The sequence below is a fragment of the Lutjanus erythropterus genome, chromosome 14 (genome assembly GCF_056507025.1).
Source record: "Lutjanus erythropterus isolate fLutEry1 chromosome 14, fLutEry1.hap2, whole genome shotgun sequence".
Classification (NCBI taxonomy): Eukaryota; Metazoa; Chordata; class Actinopteri; order Lutjaniformes; family Lutjanidae; genus Lutjanus; species Lutjanus erythropterus.
Window position 1 is genome coordinate 14,935,407 of NC_139330.1, and position 21,950 is coordinate 14,957,356.

The 21,950-nt window shown below is 40.6% G+C and overlaps 1 protein-coding gene across 2 annotated transcripts in view; it reads right to left on the bottom strand.

Annotated features, from left to right (window-relative positions):
* The window catches only part of LOC146315329 (zinc finger matrin-type protein 4), a 62,763-nt gene that overhangs the window by 33,834 nt on the left and 6,979 nt on the right, over positions 1-21,950 (bottom strand). For both annotated transcript variants that reach the window (XM_084736309.1, XM_084736307.1), the window contains exons 2-3: positions 10,491-10,607; positions 6,276-6,368 (exon numbers count right to left, since the gene is read on the bottom strand). In XM_084736309.1, the coding sequence (XP_084592435.1) occupies positions 6,276-6,368; positions 10,491-10,601 (204 nt within the window). In that variant the 5' untranslated portion in view covers positions 10,602-10,607. The remainder of the gene's footprint in view (positions 1-6,275; positions 6,369-10,490; positions 10,608-21,950) is intronic.

The following is a 21,950-nucleotide window of genomic DNA, read 5'->3' on the forward strand; positions in this document are numbered from 1 at the left end:
CCCTGTGGAGATCAGATAGTCCTTCCATTTCGTGAGTGTGCACTCGTCAGCCCGTCTGGTCTCATGGGTTAATATGAACGTTTTCAAGTAACACTCACAGTCCTGGAGAGTGAGTGACTGTACATGATCAGAAAAGACAAGCCAACAAAACTTTCTAGCTAGTGTTAGCTAATGTGTTTAGGCAATTATTCCTCCTCCTAAGCTCTGCCTACAAATGTCCTTATGTTTACCAACAGAAAAGGAGTCTATTAAACCTGAATGAAGAGAAATAATGCAAAAAATGCTGTCTATAAAGCTAACAAATAAAAAGTTTTTATAAAGGCATTTATCGGACAATATATATGCCAATACTGATTGACCGACAGCTGTGATAGGCCTGTATTAAATTCATTATGCTTCATTAGCGTGTTGGGATTGTCTCATGTTGCCAAAGGAAGAGAAAGGAAATGTGCATGTGTTTGTATGTAAAGTAAAAACAGCTTATCTATATTTATCCCATGATCTTTATTCATGATGGTATCACAGGAGACACTGTGCCCATGAGGACAATTCTTTCCTTTCCTTTCCTTTCCTTTCCTTTCCTTTCCTTTCCTTTCCTTTCCTTTCCTTTCCTTTCCTTTCCTTTCTCTCTTCTCCTCACTCTATCATCCCTCTTACCTATATTTCCCCGACTCCCTCATTATCATCTCTCCTCATTCTGATCCTCCCTAAAGTGTACTTTGTGCTCCTCCTCTCGTCTCCTTCACTACTCATCCTATTGTACTTTCCCTACACTTCCCCCCCTCTCGCCTACTTTGTCTACGTCTTCGCTCCCTATGGGCAACGCTGCTGAGATCTTGTTCTACCCAAATCTTGTTCTACCAGGATGTGGAAAATCGACCGCAGTGAGCCGATGCGTGGTTCTTGACTCAGGACAAAGAGGCTGAGATGATTCTAGCAGTGGTCTCACCTGTCAAAACACGCTGAGAAGTAAAAGAGGAGATGGGACAGAAACACAAAGAAGCGTGTACTTGAAAGAGGAAGACAACGCAAATCCTGTCGCTCAGTGACAGACGTTACACCAGGGATTTCGCGAGAGTGTGGGGAAAGTTTTAAACAATCTCAAGTGTGTGTGGGTGACTGACATCTGAATTATTGTCAGCTCATTACAGCTGCCACTCCACTGAACCACTTTAAACAATAAACACAATCTCTGACTCACTGGTTTCTGTCTCCGCTGAAAGTCATCAACCTTTCAGTTTCTTCACTTTTGATTTCTAGACTTCCACCGTTGCTCATTTCAATATTCCTCTTTGTATTTTGTCCCTACCTGTCGCACCTCACGCATCTGTTGAGAACTGATTTGCATTCGACCTAATTGTCGTGTTTCTGTTTGTGTGTGTGTGTGTGTGTGTGTGTGTGTGTGTGTGCACATGCCGCATGTGGGCCTGACAGTGACGTCTGTATCGCTGAATATTTTGTGTTTGGGTGGCTCCATCCTGCTCATGCACCTAACAATAGACTCCTAATTAGCTGCGTTAATCTTCCTCTCCTTCTGTTTTGCTTTCTCTCTGCTCCTCCTTACTTCTCCTACCGCTCTGTGTCGAGGCGCTGTGGGAAACATTGCTAAATATACTCATGGAGCAGCACAGGGAAACAGACGCTCTCATTTGGAGTTTGAAGAAGCGCTGAAAGTGTAAATTGAAAGGAGCGGCGGTGCAAATATAGCATTAGAGGAGAATAAAAGGCGAGGAGAAAAAAAGCGTTTTGTTATCTCTTGCCCTTTGCGTGAGTAGGAAACTGCTCAGATGGAGAGAAAGAGCAGGGTGGAGAATAGGGGAGAAAAAAGGATAAAGTTCCCTCCCCTTTCATCTGGGAGCACCTTTACGACCTACTTTCTCTGTGTTTGTTCTGTGACAAACACTTTCACCTACACACAAACACACAAACCTCAAGGCATGGCATTTTACACCGGGTAGGAGCTGGCATTTGATTCACTCCTAGAAAATCCTTTTCTGCTGCTCCCATTGGACTGCACCATGTCAATCAGTATAAGAACTGTGGGGCTAAAACACTAAGATGAAGTGCAGAGAGAGGATGTGCAAAACTTCCCCTGAGAGAAAAAAAACAAAGATGAAAGATATGAAAGAAGCAAAGTTTAACCCAAAATTGTACAGTGAGAATTTCATCTCTGGAGAACTGTTCAGTTTTCCGGCATTGTCAGATAATCGATGTCGCATCCCTGTGTGAAAGGCTAGGAACAAAGTGCTAGCTGCGGCGCTCACAGTATGTTACAGTACGACAGATTAGGTGAGTGTGTGTTTGTGTGTGCACACGTGGTCTTTTTGTGTGTATTCAGTGTCCCATATGAGGTGGAAGCCAGGAGGGGCTGAGTCATGTCTTATTCACTTAGGGAAACAGATGGAGACGCAGGTGTGTGTATTTCTACAGTATGTGTGAGTGTGTTTGTAAACCCATGTGCATCTGACATGCTTACAGTATATCCTATACACGTGAATCACCTTTTTACATCTTACTGGACACCTTGTGTTAAGAAACATGGTTCAGCTGGTTGAAACATATTCAGCATTTCATGAGTCTTTTCGTATGAAATGATTCCCAGCTTGTTGTTGTTGTTAATGTGGTATGACATTGTGGTGTCAGTTCAGTTTGGAGTGATGCTTCAAAAATATTGTGTTTACTTGAATGGATGTTGCTGATTATTTGAAGTGGGGTTATATGAGGTACTTGTCAATAGTTAGTCTATTACCAATGCCCCCCAGTTTGGAGAAGCAGAGAGGGACACCAGCATGGAAGCTAAGCAATGTACTGTAGTGGACAGAGTCAGCATCGAGAGTCACTTAAAAAACTCCTTACTAACTCATGCGCAAAATCAGTAATTGTATCTGAAGAACACAGAGGTGCTGGCCAACTGCTGCCTCGATCTATTAGTCAGTTTGTATTACTGTGTTGATTCTGAACTACCCTTCTAAAACACAGAAGTCACACAATAACACCAACAAACTACAAGACTAAAGTAATGGTAGACCAGCAGCAATATTCTGTGACATAAAATCAGTGATTTTGCCAGTGGTTTGGAGAGAGCGATACTTGGCTTGTATAACAGCAGTATCCCCTCGGAAAAAGCTGTCTGACCGCAAGTTAAAGTGATGGATGTATTCTTAATATACACTTAATACCATGACAAAATAAATAAAAAATAAAATAAGATAACATAAATTTAATTTTTAATTTTAGAACAGATACAAACTGGCCACATGCTGCTTATCGAATAGTCAAACCGCTTGGGAAAAAAATACTCTTTACCCATAAGTTATCGACGTCAACTTTCTGCTACCAATAGTCTGACAGTCCTGCTTCACGCAGTGATTATCCAGGTCTGCGGAGGTGAGAAAGTAAGCAGGATTTCTCTCTCAAGCTTTCTTTTTTATTCTTTGCACAACTATTTCTGTCATATTTGGTGTGAGCACAACACTATAAATGCTTTGTAAGAGAGACTGTCTACTGCTCCGTTATTGCTATATTTAAGCAATTATTGTGTCTCTCGTCCCTCTCCAACAGCAGGCTTTTCACTCCGCTTTTGATTGTGGCTATTAGCTATAAGAACCCTGTAAGAACTACTTCATATCAAGCATCTTCTGGTCATTAATGTCTCCCAATTGAGCAGTTTTTTCTGGTGAATAAAAATGGTAATGATTCTCTAATGTTTCTCAGAATTTACAGAAATTACTAGAGTTTTACAAGAAAACTTTTGATGCACATAGATAAAGAGACACTACATGTGGCTGTGAACTGGGGACATACGCATCCAAGGACACAAGGAATTTCTGGTAGTAAAACATAAAAAGACCAGGTCAAAGTATCATATACCAGCAAAGAGCTTCAGTCTGTCAGCACACTTGATCTAAAGCAGTAACCCAGTGCCATGCATGCTTGTTTTTGATCCACAAAGATGTGACTCAAACAGATACCTCCTACCCTGGTTGTCCTGCCTTCTCATATTTGAAATTGTTAATCCATCTTTATGCTTTAGCCCGCCGGATTTATGGATTTGATCTTTAATCTGTTTCCTTTGAAGATGCTTGCTCGCAGCCCCAAACATTATTCATCGGAATTTTAAAGTTTGCATCACTCATCTGTCAAGTGCAACCTGACATAACTTACACTGGGGATGTTTGGAAACATTTTAGGCTATTTCCTTTGTTTTTATTGCGAATTTCCTGTCAGTGGAGGACAGGGGGTCATTGCTGTACTGAGCTAATTGGCCCTGTACTCAGGCCCAGGGTCTTGGCTGTGGCACTGCACCATTTTTGGAGACGCGCCACCTCTTCCCCTCCTTCTCCGCCCTCTCTGTCTCTAGCACAGCTAGATTTGTCAGCTAGTTTGATAAGCTTTATTTTTCCACCAGCTGTGTGCTCAAAGTGTGCATTGTATGTATTCTGTGTGTGTATGTGTGTATTGTGCCATGTGGGACTTATAGGCTTGCTGGATAAATGGGGCACACAATGTACTATAGTAAAGCCTCCTCTTCACAATAGTCTATTACGTTCACATTTCTTTTCATAGATGCACATCCGCACAAAAACAGGCACAAACACACACAAGACCCACAAACACAAAGTGAAAATTTAATCAACAGCAAAATAGCAGTTGTGCTTCATGTTTGGATCTCAGCAATTCACTGTGGATGCAAATGCAACCTCAGCATTTGCTACATTTGCAGAACAGGGCCCTAGAAATATACAGACACAATGGCCCACCTAATGACACACACACACACACACACACACACACAAACACACACACATTACTAATTCACTGACCTCCCTAGCCATGGCCTGCAACAGTCAGATATAGAGCAGCTTGGTGTCGTCTGCCTCAACTAAATCGTACCAGAAACACCACAGCTAGGCACAACCTCTCCTGGGAGAATTATAGCACAACAACTGCACACAACAGATCAAACAAATATTCCCATGAGCACTCAGCTGCAATGGCCAAGCCTGAGCATAGACAGGCCTAGTAAAGGATTAGATCGAAGCAAGTCAGCTCAGGTTTTTGTCAGCTACATACATTAAAACTGGTGCTCCACAATTAATCGAAATATTATGAAAATCGGAACATGGTCAAGTGCAAGATCTGAATTGCAGAAGCTGCAATTTTTTTTATTAAAAATTTGTGTGGAAAAAAAAGCATTATAATGAAGAATTGTATCTTGTTCTCCAGAAGAAACTCCAACACGTCACATCATTATGATAAAATTGTGATAGGGACAAATAGTCTACCAAACACTGTGTCCTGCTCATACTCCTTGAGCTGGGTTTCATCCAACTTCAGCTCTTGAACCAAAGAATAGTACTTGCCACGATGTTTCCTCGCCCACAATGTCTAATCAACCCACATAGACCAGCAGGTCTATCCTCTGTCCTCCTTGTTTCAGCCTTCTCCTCATCCAGGCAATGACCAGAGCAAGTAGCCTACTCTACATTTTCTGCCTGCTAAAAGCAATTTTTTCCTCACCACAGTTGCCTCAGCGCTTGCTCTTGGTGCAAACAATTGGGTTTGTAAAGAGAACGGTGTAGACCTGCTGTGCTCTAAGATAACTTTGTTATGGTTTGAGGCTATGCAAATTAAACTTGAATTGAACTGAATTGAATTAACCCTTGCTTGAATGGATAGTCTGTATAATAGCCATCCGAGCATCTCAGCTAAAATAACATTGTGCCTCTAAAGTGCTCTCATGTGCTCCCAGCTGAGTGTTTTCAGAAGAGCACCTGGCATTTTCAGCACTTTGATGGCCATAGGACCTTAATGAAAAAATATGTGGGTATGAGTACTCAGTACCTTTTGAAGGTATCGACTGATATAGCCTGGTACCAAGTAGTATGGAAAGCTGACTGTTAATGATTACTTGTATTGTTTTACTCACAGTCAGTTACTGCAAACATTCTTCAGCTACCACAGCTTCTGTATTTGGCAGAGTTGGCAGCTCAGTGTGCTGAGAATCTACTCTACTACTCTATTGATGTCCGTATTACTTTAAAGGTACTGGTACTGGTATCATAAGTGTCCTTGCACATACATCTTCACAGTTTTTTTTTTTTTTGATTACACTGCAAACCACGTAAACCTCTGAGTCATTCAGCTCATTAATGAATCCTAAAAGCTTTGAAGTGAAAACGCAGTTACAAATATTAATTTGAGGTGAGAAAATCTCATTAATATTGCATGTTATGCAACACAGACACAGAAACACACACACAGTGAGAGCATACTGGGTTATCTGGCCTCAGTCTTTTGGAAGGTGGTCCTCCATCTTCAGGGTGAAGCATGTAGAACAGACGTACCTTGTTGGCGTGTTTCTTACTCTAAGAGACACAGAGAGAAAGAGAGAGTCAAGAGTGTCAGCCAGTGAACTGAGCTTTATTTTATCAAGTCAGCCAAGTGCAAAAAAAAAAAAAAATCAATGACTGTCACTCCACCTTGCCAAATCCCTCCAAGCTCTTATCTCTTTTTCAGCTGATGATGCTAGCAGACATTTTGCCCTCGGCTAGGTGACTAATGGCCCAGGCCAGCCTCAGCTCTCAGGGAGCCCTGAGTAAGATGTTGGGCATTGGAAGTGGTGTTGAGTTAAGGACTCTTTACTCCACCTGCCCAAATTATTCCCACACTTCCTCTACCACCTTACAGTGAGTAAAGAGCTACAGTAAGAGAGGAAATTACTGGATGGCTCGAATCACAGTGAATTGAAGTGATGATATTCTGGTTCCTAGTAGATATAAATATATTAGCAAAAAGCCAATAATAGATTAGAATTCATCTTAGATGCCGGTCAGCGTGCACAGTTTACCAGAAGTAGAGAGAAGTGCTACAGTTGGAATCTAGGCAATGGACTGCTGTGACAGGTTCAGCAACAAAAGGTATTTTAGCCATTTGTAAAAGGTCAGCTCAAACAAAGTGATATCAGTTTAAGTATATGCTGTATTTAGTGAGTATTTTCACTGATTTACTTTGCCGTCAGACAGCCTTTTTTGATAGGGAACCACCGTTATAGTATAAGCCAACATCATTCTCTCAAAACAAACCAAACTCCATAAGTGAAATCATTCATTTTAATTGAGAGTTACTTGTCTACCGCCGCCTCAATCTGTGAGTTTGTTTGTCTTTCTGAGAGACTTAGGTGAATCTCAACTATTCTTTCAAAACATCAAAGTCATAACACAAACAAACAAACAGATTGAGGCGGCGCTACTCCAGCAATTCCCAGGTTCTGTGCGGTAAAATCATTGATTTTGCCTATGGAGTGTGAGAGCAATATTTGGCTTGCATATCAAAAGTTTACCATCAGAAAATGCTGCCTGACAGCAAAGTAAAGTAGTGAAAATATTCTGAATATGGCATACACTTATACTGATATTGATTTTAAGTGCCTCATACAATCCTACATCAAACAGTCTGAACTATCACTTTAAAAGCTTTTGGCAAAAAGATGGTTCAAGTACATAATTGCTGTTGATGGCTTTTGTGTTGCTTACTCTTTGTGATCGTCTTATTGTTGTTGTCCCACCTGACTAAGCTATAATAAGCAGAAATATACAGCAGTGTTTATATGAGAGGACAGTGAGCTGTCCTTGAAGCTGCTAACTGTCGCTTTAATGCAGAACAATGAAAATCACTGGACACACTGCAGGGTAAAGATTAGTGCATGTGTATGTGTTGAGACAGCTCTGTGTGTTTGTGTACAAGGATCACACAGCTTTCTTGCTCCATACATAGCGTTTTATTGGCATGCTCTGACCTTCACTCCTTTCTACTATCCCACATCTATTATTATCTATAAATTCCACCACCGCTGCAATTTTCCACAAGAGAGTGTTGACAGTCTGTTTCTTTCCTGCCATCAAATACATGCTATTGCAAGACAGAGTGCAGGGAAGTCAAGATTGTAATAATAAAAAGCATCAAGGGAGGAAGTTGTTGATTGATTAAAGATGGATGTGATTAGATTAGAGTGAAACTATTTGTCAAATCAACTGGAACTCCCTCTGGGGAAATTACTTACTGGTATAATCCATATGATTTATGAAATTAAGTTTTGTAGATGAAAATATACTGTAAGTTTGAGTCTTTATCATAGCTACTCAACAGCACAAAAAAGAAAGCGAATGGGAGACTCTGACAAGACACTGTACTTGTCTGCTCCAGTGCTTAGATTGGATCTTCTGCCCCCGGGACAAGAAAGTCCCCCCTCCCTCCACCTCACAAGCCTCCTCACTTGTCAGACTACTTTAATGCATTTTGTCAGTGCTTGTGTGCATCTCTGTGTTTGTGTGTACGAGTGTATGCTTGTGTTTATAGGTGTATAAATGGTCATGCAGTAGATGGCTCTGGGATATGGGCTAAAAGCAGGACCTTGTGTCACCATGGTTACCCTGCACTGACCCTCAGTGCTCATCCTACTCTAATGGACTATGCATGTCTCTCTGTCTCGTCTGTCTTCGTTTTTCCCAGTGACAAATCAAATTGGAGGAGATGGACAGGGCATAGGACAACTATAAAAATGTCTCCCACATCATCCTCATGAGTTTGTGTTTATACATGCAAATGATGCGAGTTAGCGTGATCAGATTTACATCCTTGACACCAAGCAACCTCACTACTTTGTTACTATATCTGACAGTGGCCTGCGACTCACTAAGGAGCTGGGGAGCAAATGAAGTTTTGTTGTGACATTTTAGATCCCTGAAAAGTTTGCAGATGCTAAAACTTTTGTCTCGCTCATAGTCCATTAGTCCTGCATAGCCACCACAGTGCTCCATGCTGAACTAAGGTCTGGCTCTAGATGTTATCATTCTGTTGTGGGAGAAAAAAACAAAACAAAAAACGCCCCAGTTTGTTTGTTTTTCTGTGAACCAGTCACAATTACTAAGCCCAGGATGCAACTGCAGTGCCCTGCAAAATAGTATTGTGAGGAACGTGTTTTGGTGGAACATTTGCATCTGAGAAGGGGAGCTCTAGAATTAAAATGGCTAAATCTAGGGTCGGGCGATGTCTACTAAATTGGGACGTGGTGATCTTTAAAGTGAAACATCACGATGGATGATGATATAATTTATACCTTTTCTACATACTTCCTTTTATACTTTCTATATCTATGTATGTTGGATATTAATTATATATTGGGCAGTGTTTTAAGCTATTTTCTCTGTAGTAAATCAGATGCAAGATGCTATTATAATAAACCCATCCTTAATTTTTGCACCTTCTGCTTGACTCTCAGTAAAAAGCCAATTTGTTCTGACCGCACGTACTTGTCCCCAGACTTGTCCACACACTTCATCCAAGAGGACTCCAGAAAGAAGTATAAACAGAAATGATAGGCGCCCATGGGGTCTGCCACTGTCTGTGTACACACCCGTAGTTTATAGGTAGTTGTTAGGTAGCTAGCTATTTTACTAACCATTGTAAGTAAACTATTGAAGCAGATGTGATTTAATACACATCTGCATCAGTGGTACTAAATCACATCTGCGGCCTCAAAAGGCCTCCAAGAAAAAAAAGGCCCGCCCCCTATTTAATCCTGGGATCCTCAATAATTTATCCCCTATAATTATACTTCAGTCTTTAGCTTGTTGTTGTTGTTGTCGTCGCTGTGCTATACAAGTAAAGTTGCCTTTCCTTGCCCTCCATCTTTATTGTATCTAATGCATAAAAACTCCCTGTCTTCAAATTATTGTCTTTGTCTATTTGATCTACTGACCTCCACAGAGACCTTTTGTAAAAGGTGACACTGAGGACGCGCAGTGACTTAACTCGCCTATTAGTCCGCAACTAACTCAAGATTGTGTGTATTTATCAGACTTATGTTGAGAGACAGAAATAGATTACGTTCAAGTGAATGTGGTTGGTACACATGTGTGCAGACACACTGTCGCTGTCCTCGCTTAATTCTCTGCAGATAAGGGCCTTGTCCTCATTAGTCTGCTTGTTAATCCCAATTGTGTCTTGTAATCAAAGACGACCTCAATGCAGTACATGCATGCAAGCACGCATGCATATGTGCCCATGCACACAGATATGCACACAAACACACACACACACACACACACACACACACACACACACACACACACACACACACTGGTTGAATGATAAACAGGGCTGATTATTTAATGGCCATTTATTAACTTACTCTCAGGAAGTCTGCTGAGAGGTAGACAACATTAAAACAAATTGTGTGTGTGTGTGTGTGTGTGTGTGTGTGTGTGTGTTTGTGTGCAAGTGACTAGCATTACCATGCTGCATTAAGTTTATGTATAATGGATGAGCACTGTTTTGAACGGCACAAGCACAAATTGGTACAAATAAGGCAGATGCAAAGTGTACAGTGCAGGAATCTGCCCATCAGTGCAGTGATGGCAGCATCGTAACATTTTATTTGTTCCTTTTGTCTGGAGCGAACATTCTGGTGTGAGTAGAGGTGGACTCACCTCATAGTGAGCGGTGCGCTGGGACTCGGAGATGAGCTGGGCATTGCAGATGTTACAATAGCTCTCTGTGAACAAGCCTCCATCCACGACGCCCGCAGACTTCATCTTCATCTGAGACTACACAAACACACACACCCAAACATATGCAAATATGAATATGATTAAAATGCAGGGCGGAAAAAAATGTCAGTGAACCTTACAGTGTGTATCAGAGGTGCATGAGCATGCATGTATCTCATCTCAATTTAGGAATAGTTTTCCTTCAGACTGACGGATTCATCATGACAGTTCAAACCAAAATATGTTGATCCTCTCTGTCAGAACTTCCTCTTGTGGATGATTTTGGCTTCAGTCTTGGAAACAATGGCCTGAGGCTCTTGCTTGAGTTTCTGCATTTTTCTTAGTGATAAACTGTTAAATACATATATTTTCAAGGCCGTCCTAATCTCAAATATATAATGTGCTGCCAGGAGATTTATAGAAATGTGTCACGTTTTATCTGTGTTTGTTTATTATGTAAAATCAGAATCTGTCTGATAAACAAATAAATATAGATAAAAATACAACATTACCCAGTGAATTAAACAATGGTGGAGCAGGATGTTAGAACTTTCCACCTCTGCCTTCAGTAATACAAATTATACAGTGTAGGAACATTTTGCAAAAGTTTAGGAACATCTAAGAAACATGGATTTTTAGCTTTCTAGCAAACTTACAAGAACAAGTATTGTTAGCGATCTTTGTCAGCTGGTTCTCTGCTCTCTGAGTGGGAAATGAGGAGCAGCAGTTGAAGTATAATGAGTTTCTGTCTTTATTCTCTCTCATTGTGTGCATTGAAAACATGGTGTTGGCATTCAGAGTGTTTGTATACAGTCTTCACTTAGGCATACTACACAGTTTTTTTTTCTAAAAAACAATGTATATACTCAAATAAAAATAATACCTCTCAATCATCACTTTGAACCACTTCCAAATCATCACCATTATGACCCATGAGAAGAATGTTGTGGTGTCTGTATCAGCAGAGTCCCTGCTCTCTGCCTGTATTTTGTTTATTTTCTCATATTTTTGCTGTGCTCAGGACATTTCTGTGCTTAAGCCTGAGTGGCAGTGGTGTGTAGCCCCCAGCCAACACGGCATGTAGGTTGTGAGGTTGGGACTCTGTAAAAATGTAGTGACCATGGCTGCCTCAGCTTCTCTCCTCAGCTGTCTGTCTGTGAGGGCTAAAGAATGAGCTTAACACACACACACGCACACACAGACAGAGCAGACTGAGGACATAGAACAGGATGAAGGTTTGCGTTGGCTGTATTCACACATGCACTGTACACAGGTGTTGTGTGCTTTAAAACGTCACCACTGTGAATGCATCTCACTTTATTCATTCTCTGCCTCAGTTGTGTTGAGCTGAGGATGAGGCATCTTTGACTCAACAATCCTGCATTTCTACCTTTAGGCTCTACTCTGTGGCTGCACTCATAACTTCCCAACAGTTTTTGCGCACTGGGCTCTCACAAAACATGCCTCAACCAACTTAAATTTAAAGATCTGAATACTGACGTTCATTTTTTTTAAGTTAAAAAATGCTCGACCAGACACCCACCTTTCTAACTCTTAACATAAACTTTCAAGAATTTCTGAACACTGGCTGGAAAGTGAACAACGCAGCCAAGAGCAACTTTGGCGAGGATTGCAGTCTCTGAAGTAAACTGTTAAAAGGTCTCCAGCAAGATTCCCTGGTGTGAAACGGTGTCTTAAAACCTTGTCAGTGCTGGGATTGCCCAACCAGTAAAACTATAGAGACTTGAGCATCCCGCTGGGAGCCGTCGCTCTGGGTTCTTAACAACCTGGCAGCTGTGTTTTCTTTCACTTTTGTACTGAGTACTGTAATAGAAAATAGTTTAATGATGTGCTCTGGGGTCTTGTGTTCAATTTCTATTCTCTTCATTATGTGTGCCCTGTAGGCGCTGCTCTGACAGGGCTGGGGTAAGTAACGGGTCTGCAGGGAATGGTCTAGGAACATCAACCATTAAACTGGATGAGCTCCTTGCCCCAAAGGAGGCAACAGGACAGGGTGCTTATAGGGGCGAAGTGTTCATCGTGGAAGGCACGTGGATGCTGCAGAGACCATAACAAGAACAGGGCCCTCTGTCTTGCATAGAATTCTCAGAATTACAACATTAGTGATCAGCATTAATCTACCACCAGAGAAAAGCAGCGACAGGAATTGGTATTCTTTATTTCTCATTGAATCTGTAATTACCTAATGCTTAACACTTCCATGCACACACACACACACACACACTTGAACACACTACTGGTAATTACCCCTGTCTGTTCTCCTTGTCTGTTTAGTGCAACCTGGACCTTCAAATTAACTAAAGACATGCTGTACAGGCACTTCTTCCATTATGTAATTGAATTTACAGTACGACCCCATTCATTAAAATTAAATGGCACTGCAGATGCATTTAACGTAAAATGGTGTCTGTGAGGTGTACTATTCATTTTGAAATGTCACTGATGACAAGCTGGAAACTTGTTTTGTCTAGAGGCATAGACGCATTATTACCTGCACTATGTGATGTGTCCTTGGAGACACAATGGAACAGATATATTTTGCAAACTGACACGTTAAATTTGCTGCTGAATTTGTGTCCTCCCGGACTCTTGTGGACAGAAAAAGACCTTGCGCTGTCTGTCTGGGCGTCAGCCAGGCAGAAACGAGTCTATCTTTTAATCTTCTGGCTAATTAAAAGTGATTGTGACTGCAGAAATATCCCTATCTTCCTAATATCTCTATTACTTCTGATTATTACATGCAAGATGGGAGATGTAGGCTAATTAATAGAGGCAATCTGTTGGTGAGATTAATGGAATGGCAGGCCCAACGAAGCGAAAAGATGGAGAGACAGATAGTGTGGAAAAATAATGAAAGAGGGAAGAAGAAAGGAAAAAAGAGAAGGTGGAGAGGGGGAGGTTTATAATGGATACACTGAACGTGATATCTTCACGTTACGTGGGTTTAGAGATCTTAATGGAAGTAGTTTCATTCCCACTGTATCAGACAACAGCCATGGATTCTTACTCTGTTATATTTAATTTATTGCAACTTTTGCATCAATTTTCAAACCAGCCTGAACCACAAATAGGCACGTGTTATATTTAGTATCAGCGGACAGTTCAACTTTTCATATTTCGATTGCTTCTTCAAAGTTCAGCATTCTAGAGTTACAGTATAATTTGCATCTTATGTTTTGCTCAGATGCACATCACATAGAGGTCACTGGAAACTATGTAATCAATTATGTTGGAAGTGTGTAACAAGTAGGGAGAGTTTATATATAGATGATATGTGCGAGTACAGGCTGAATTTCAAGCAGCTGAGAAACCTATTTTCTCAATCGGTTTCTTACTATGTGTGTTGTGTTCCACTTGACAAGAGATGAGTCAGCCAGAGATGATAACAGAAAGGATTTGGTCACTTACAGCAATGACAATACCGTTAGATTAAGCGGAAATAGTTCTGTTTTTTTGAGGGAACTCTTGAGGTTCTAAATCTATTCTTAAAACTTACCTTTATCTTATGGCTTTTTCTTAACTGATTTATTGTAAATGTTTAAGTTATTTCCCCTGATTTTAGGCCTGCAATATACCTAATATATATTACCTAATATAAACTGATGTCCCATACAGAGATACGTATGTGCAAGTTTTCAGTGTTTCTGAAAGGAAGTTTTTATTCCTTTTCTGTGGCAGCAAACACAACATTTCAGTTACTATGATACTGCAGGGTGAACTCATCTACACAGTTTATGGCTGACTAAAGTAAGGTAACTACCGCATACACTGGGAAAAACTCATTTCTGCAACAAACCTGCTATCTCCTTGACACACACAGGTTACCCACGAGGGCAGCTTAATTAAAGGTGAAGGCTCAGCCAGTACCACAAAGGTGCAGTAAGTCTGTGGGTGTCCTAACCAAAGAAGTATTCAGGGCCATTACTTAAACTGAAGTACTGATACCAGCCCCATCTTTGAAAATAAAAGTTCTGCTTTCCCTGTCAGGTGTTACTCTTATATATGAATTTTTGGATTAATATAACAGCTGCATTAATGTGCATGTTGCATTGTCTTTAAGATCATCATATGGAGTTTACAGTGTGTTATTTTTGAGAAATGTGTATATCGTGATGTATCCTAAATCGTGTCGTAGCATACAAACATTGGGATATTATTTATAAGGGATATCATATACTATGTTTTCAATATAACTGACTTTTAGTCTTAGTTTTTGTTGTAAAGCAGTGTGTAACTTTGTTTTGAAAGGTGCACTGTTTCGAGGGCAGGGATCGCATCCAACAGCATCAGCTGAAGCCAATCTGCCAATCTTGGTTAAAGAAAAGGGTCATTTTACATACCTACATGCACCAATCAGGATTTTGCAAAATGTGATTCACAATCTGATGACAGTTGGTTGTCTGCATATATTATCAGGCTGTTGTCAATCAAATTAAACTACACCCACACAGACTTGATGACGCAGATTAGCATAATTTACACCAGTGGTAATAAATGCCAGTGCTAAATGCTTATCTGCTTGTGAGTATTTAATGTTATAGTGAAAGATTTTAAGGTTAGTGCTTAAGAATTAGTGAGTTTTAGTCAGTGAAAATGTATAAGCAAGTGAATATAGAAATGCAGAATGGACAAAATGTCTAAAGGTTCACGTGAGGACAGAGACGAATAACAACCCACTCAAATTAAAAATGAAAAAAATCTTTAAACTGAATTAGAAACGGGACTGCAGAAACTAAATAAGTCTTAGTGAGAGCATGAAAGCCTGAGGCATCTGAAGACAGAATGAACCTTAAGGGGATTCCTTTTTAAGACCACATCAAGTATTTAACATCTATGTGAACTCTGAGCCCTCCCTCAAATCTCAGCCTCGGGTCCACCATTCATTAAAAAGCTGGCACCAAATTGGACGTGGCTTTTTGTTCTTTTCTAATAAATGCAACCACTTAGACTGGTTTCCATCGCTTGGGCTTAGAATATTAATTAGGTTGTAATATTACTTGCTACTCGATAGCGTTGTGCTAAATGAGAGCCCCATTGTACCAACAGAGATATAGCGTAATGTATTACTCAGTGGGGAGCTTCAGAGACAGTACTCCTATTACAAATACATTCTTAGTTCTCTTAAAGGGCTCAAAACACACCTTTATTTGTAGGCTACATACTGAAGCAGAGTGGAACTGGATTGGACAGACTCAAATCCCTGCCACAAACATCACCCCACAAGCCCCGACTTGGAACCCCCAAGGAACAAGGAAAAGAGGTCACTGCAGGAACAGCTGGGGAAGAGGTGTCCAGGCAGAAATGTGTGGGAGTGGGCTCAACTGGAGAGAATGAACCATTAACAACTGAGGTGAAGGACATTCATCAATTTTCCTATGCTATCCTGGAGGAGCAAAGGGCTTCAAAGGATAATTTTTTGAAGTGGGTATGTATGAGGTACTTATTCATCGTATTACCTACAGTTGATGGTGGTCGGCACGCTGCCAGTTTGAGGAAGAGTTTCAGCGTTGCCATGTACTGCTGTGGACAGGGTCAGCAGAAAAACTCAATTTAACCATGTAAAAAAATTTTTGTTATTGATATTTTTAATTTTAGATGGGTCGTTATTTAATGAACAGTGTCCACAGCAGCAGATGGCTTGGCTTCCGTGCAGGTATTCATCTCTGCTTCTCCAAACTGGGACAATATTTCTTCAATCTGAATGAAATCATTATTATTTGAATTTCAACTTTGTCGGGACATTTGTAGGGCTTTTATTGTGTTGGGGGGACCATGGCTCCAGCATGTCACTGAGCCATGTTTCAGGTCCTTTAAATTGACTTAAACTGTTTACATGGATGCTAAATAAAGTGATCCAATAAAAAGTGTTTACATGCCCCAAAGCATTAATCACAATGTAACTTTTTTTTTTTTTTTTAAACATATACGCACTCTGGTTCAGACCACTGCACCTAATCTTCCACAAATTTAGTGGAAGAACACGAAGAAGTGGTTCAATTTGCCAAACGCTAGTACACACAGAAGAGGTGTTTCCATGTGGTAAATTTCAAGATGACCTCACATCGTATTCTGGGAAAAAAATATTAGCATCTTTAAATCTTTTAAGGTTTCTAAAAGAAAAGTTGTATCCATTACTGAAAACTGTTCATGACACGTCATCTTCCTTCACATGAGGCAGACATGCAGATGCTTTTTATGCAATCAGAACAGTGAAGGTAGATAATAACACTGCTATCTTGTGGTCAGAGAGTAAACACAGCACAAAGTGAGGCACAAACAAACCTGTACATATTTCACTTTTGAACGGCTTATCAAAAGTTTACACCACTCTTCTCAATCCAATTGAAAATTCCCTTTGATCACACCTCAAGTCCCAAGTCCAATTGAGGTGTTTACATGAGGCTCTGCCTGGGCTCCTATTTGTGGAATATTTGGGTCCACGTATCCGCAACTGCTGATGATGGATAAGTACCACATGCAACTCCACTTCACATAATCCAGACTATGATTTTAAAGGTAGATGCATGATTTGTCAGTTCACTAGAAAGATGGTTGATTGGTTGAGGTCATCAAATACCCTTTATGTCAAGTAAGTCATATACTGACGATGAACTAGTGCAAGAGAGACAAATGAAGCGCACTTAATAAATGATAAAAAAAAAGAGAGGGAGAGACTGACTAATAAAGAGAGACAGAACAGCAGGTGGTTTAGGCAGCGGGGTTTCTTTTAAGTTCCCCTCCCTCCTTTCTCAATCTTTCCATTTGTGCTCCTTAAGGAGGGTGACCGCTGTGAACTGGACTGAGTGTTCCCTACTTCCTCCTTCTGTGCTCACATTTTATATGGTTCCTATCTCATTTGAAATAAAGTGCCGCTCTGATTTAGCTGTCAAATTATGCATACAGACAATGAAATATTGACACCAGCCTGTGAGCCAATGACCTGTCTAATGAGTCCCTAGTGGGAATAACAAGAGACAAGGTTTCAGGGTTAATAATATGGAACCCTATATAGCAAAGGCACTCTGCCGTGTCACTTTGATGTTCCACATTACATTTTTTTCCCCTGTTTCACTTGTGGTAATGTAATCTTTCTGAACACTGTCTTCGCTTCGTCTGCCCCCCCAAACTCGCTCCAAGATTAACAAGCCTCCCCTTTGTACAGTAGCAATCAAAGGTACTAGACTGAGGGAATAAAGTCTCTTTAAAGGAGTCGGAGCCCAAGTCTGAATCCAAATCCACATTCATTCTGTTTGCACTGCAGGAGCTCACTTTGTACTATTCTTGCTCAATACTGCAAACTGGAAAGTATACACAAACTCAAATGCAGCCAGGGTACAAACACAGGAGTCTCGCAGTGGAATATAAAACTCAGAGCAAAATGAGCCACACAAATATGTAATTAGGGTTTCTGTCTGTTCCCCATTGTTCACTGCAGCAGAGTCAGACCAAGAGGGTAAATTCTTCTTGGAAGAGACAGAGAATGGGACATAAATATACACACTTAATGCCAAGGTCAGGTCATATACTCCTCCTCCTGAGTCAGCGTGTATCTCTGTTTTTATGGCTGTTTCTCTCCATTTGCTCACTGCTTGTTGTGCCCCAAATTCTATTTTGGACCTAATTCTCCTCTCTGAGTTGTGTGTGGGGCATCTTGATGTTGATGGAGTCAAAAGCTGTCACACATACTCACACTTTGCTTCTCTGTCTCTGCCTTTCCCTGTTTCGTCTCCCTCATTTCTCTCCCAGTGGTGGAAATATGGCCTTTAGGGCAGGGATTACTCATGAGGGATGGTGTAGGCTAGACTTATCTACTTTTGTGAAAGAAGAGCAGATAAGCTACTGTATTATGCACCTTACCACTGGAATAAATTGCAAAGCAACTCCAAGTTAGAGACACTCATTTCTCTTAGGGATTCTTGCAGATATTTTTTTTTTAGATCTTATATTTGAGCTGGGTATGTTTGCTCACTTTCAGCTCTACCTTGAAATAGAGATCATGATCTTAATGAAAATGAAATAAATAAAGCCTAATGAAAAGGAAAAAGACCTTGCACACTCACATTTTTCTCCTGCACAATAACTGAAAGAAGAAGAACCAAATGTCAGGTGCACAATTTGTTTGACTTTTTTTTAGCCATTATATCTAATATGTAATCTAAGATAGTTAGGATGTGGTATGCTAACCAGTATACTGTCTATGAACTGTTTTTGGAGGCCCGTGGACAAAATCTCCTCCTGCTTCTTTATAACTGGCTCTCTGTAACTCTGCCTGGAAAAATGTAAACACAAGCTTGTTTCATCTGATGACAAGGAGAATTTGACCCGGTGACTGGGATTAAGAATCTGTGCAGAAATAGCCAATCACCATACAGATGACCTTGTTAACGTACCTAGCTCATGTAGAGTAGTGTTGTCAAAAATACCAAAGTACTGATAAATATTGATACTGAATATACGAAATGCTTTCAATATATTGTTTTGCAGTATTATAACGGCAGTACCAGCTGCATTTTCTCACTCTCTTCTCTCCAGCAGGGAGTTGAAACACACACGGCGCTGCAGTGCTCACATAGTCCCACCTTTCCTCACTATCTCACAGCGCTGCCTTCTTTTTATTCACCTCATTTGCTACGGTTGAATATCTGTTGTCATGTTATCGCCTTGCTATGTTTATCTTTAAACAACCATCTAAAATTTTTTATGGGACTGAATGAAAAATCTATATATTTCACTGAAAACCATATCGGACTAATAACCATTGGCTAGTCTCGCACAGAGAGAGATACCTGGAGAGATACCTCTCTCCACAGCGCTCAACGGTAGAGAAAGGTCTGGCTCCGAACATGCACATTATGCTATAGGGGAAAAACATGCTGCCTTGTTTGCATTTCTTTAAACCAATCACAAACATCTTGGGTGGTGCTAAGTCCAGGATGCGGCAACAGTGCTGCTGCAAAATAGTGTCGACGGGGAACATTTGCACGTTGTGAGGTGAGCTCTGGCATTAAAATGACTACATCACTGCAAAAGGTAAAGAAAAGGTAACAGCTGTTAGCTGGTTTATATTCATACCATTAGCGTCTCAGGTGCTAATTTGCTGTTTTCAGTCTGTAGAGTGCAGCTGAGAGGTTGTTCCTGTTTCCCAGGGACTTTGAAAACTTAGATAACAGATGCTGTGATGCTGTTTGAAAACTAGCAACCAATGGCAGATTTATATCAGTAGTGTGCATTTGGTGAGTCAGACTAACTATAGGATAATAGTAGTAACTATTTGATAGATTGCTATGAACACTGAATGTACCACATCTATGTCCCCCTCAGAATGAATTGTAATAACACTGCTGATAATGTGACTTTTGATCTGGTGTCATCACCAGGTAAAAAATTCAATTTGTCCAATATTTTGGTTTATGACTCTTTTTAGTTTGATGAGAGGAAGGAGATATTTGTCAGTCGCACCAAAAAAAGAGGCAAAAAAACAATATCTGTCAAAATAATCAAAATATGTTTTTTAAACCATATTTTAGTGTGTAGCCCTGCTCTGTCGCGTTTCATTAGTGTCAAAACCTGCACACAGAACAGTTTGCATGCTCAGATACAGTACTGTGAGCACAGAGCTTGACCCTCCCTATGCACTTGTAACTGCTCAACGCTTGTAAACTTGACTTTTGAGATTTTGGAGGCGGGATGCGAAATACGCAGTGGCTGCTGTCTCCTGTCCTCATCTCTGCAAGTTTGAGAAAAGTTTGATAGCTTGCATTGTCCCCCTCCACCATGCATGCTGATCTTAGCATCTTAACTCGAAGGAGTTCATTGCAATGAAGTAGCATAGTGGGAAAAAAAGTTAGAAATGAACATTTGTCCATCAGGAGATAAATGAGATTGAGCAGGAGGTCCCCACTAGTGCTCTCCTCAGTCTTTATAACCTCTCTCCTTTCATCAGACCTTTTTATTCATGAGGGTACTTTGGTACTTTTATCTCTGAAAATCTCTCTCTCTGGGCCATTACTTGTTAATGGTATTAATAGCAGATCTACCCTTTAGGCCACAATATGGATTCATTAGAGGGTGAATGAAGACTATTATCCTGGGCAAAGTTAGGTTTTCCCAGTTTAACCGAGCACATCTCCCTGCGTCTAACTGAGCGTGTGTGTGTGTGTTTCCCTGTGTGTGTGTGTGTGTGTTTCCCTGTGTGTGTGTGTGTGTGTGTTCAATAACAGTCTCTTAGGCAAGCAGAATTAATGGGGGGGAAACAAAAGGCGACCTGAAGTTTGAATGGGGTCATTATGTTACTGTAACATATGGGGGATGCTATGCTGGATGGTAACAAAACTGCTGGGGCCTATCTGTTCCATTAGCAACTAATTGCGCTGTTTTTATACTTAAGCACATTTGGTCCAAATGTTCTTGTCCTGTTTAGTATAACTTACCCGGCACAGTTTTCATCTCCAGACTTTCCACTTGTTTCTGTGCAGCAGTTATAGACTGAACAATGTCTTGATTTTTGCAATAAACAAAATTTAATACCAAGTGTATTAGACCCGAGACTGCAGTGATGTCAACATGTGGTGTGATCAATAAAAAGGGAGCCTTTAAACATGATATTGCACTAAGCACAGAAGCACACATACACAAGTGTTTTGGCTTTTGAGAGCACTTGATTGCACTGATGGACTGGGAGAAATCGGAAAAGTGCAGATGCCCCTGGTCGATAAAATGCGATAAAGTGCCCTCTGAGGTGCCCTCACAGTGGACAAAACATGGCAAAGTGCCCTCTAAGGTGCTCCACCAGTGAAGAAAATATGATAAAATGCTCTTTTGGATCCCTAACATTGGACAAAGCATGATAAAATACCCTCTGAGGTGCCCTTTCAGTGGACAAAACATAAAATGTGCACTGTTGGCCTTTTTTTCCCCACCCCTGTCCCTGAGAAGTCCATCACTGCACATAGATGAGCTATGGTGGCAGTGAGTGACCCTACAAATTATATTATAATTCAATATCTTCATTAAAGCATTTGCCTAAACCCAAACAAAATTTTGCGCATGAGCAATATTATGCTGCATTTCCAAGTCAAATATGTATTAAACCAGTGTACAGATTAGGGGGACAATGAGAGGGAAGCAGACAGATTTCCCATGAGGCAGCATGCACCTCAACACAAATGACATGCACTACCTAAGAGACTGAGCTGTTGTGAGGTTTACAAATAATACATTCAAAATATATTCCAGAGAAAAATAGGAAGTGTAAAAGAAATCAGCCGTAAAATTGCAATAAGTGGGACAACTGAAGTGACACAAGCTAAATAATGCTTTGTAATGACTTCCCTCTCTCCAGATCTCTCACTTGTTTCTCACTTTGTCTTTATTGAACTG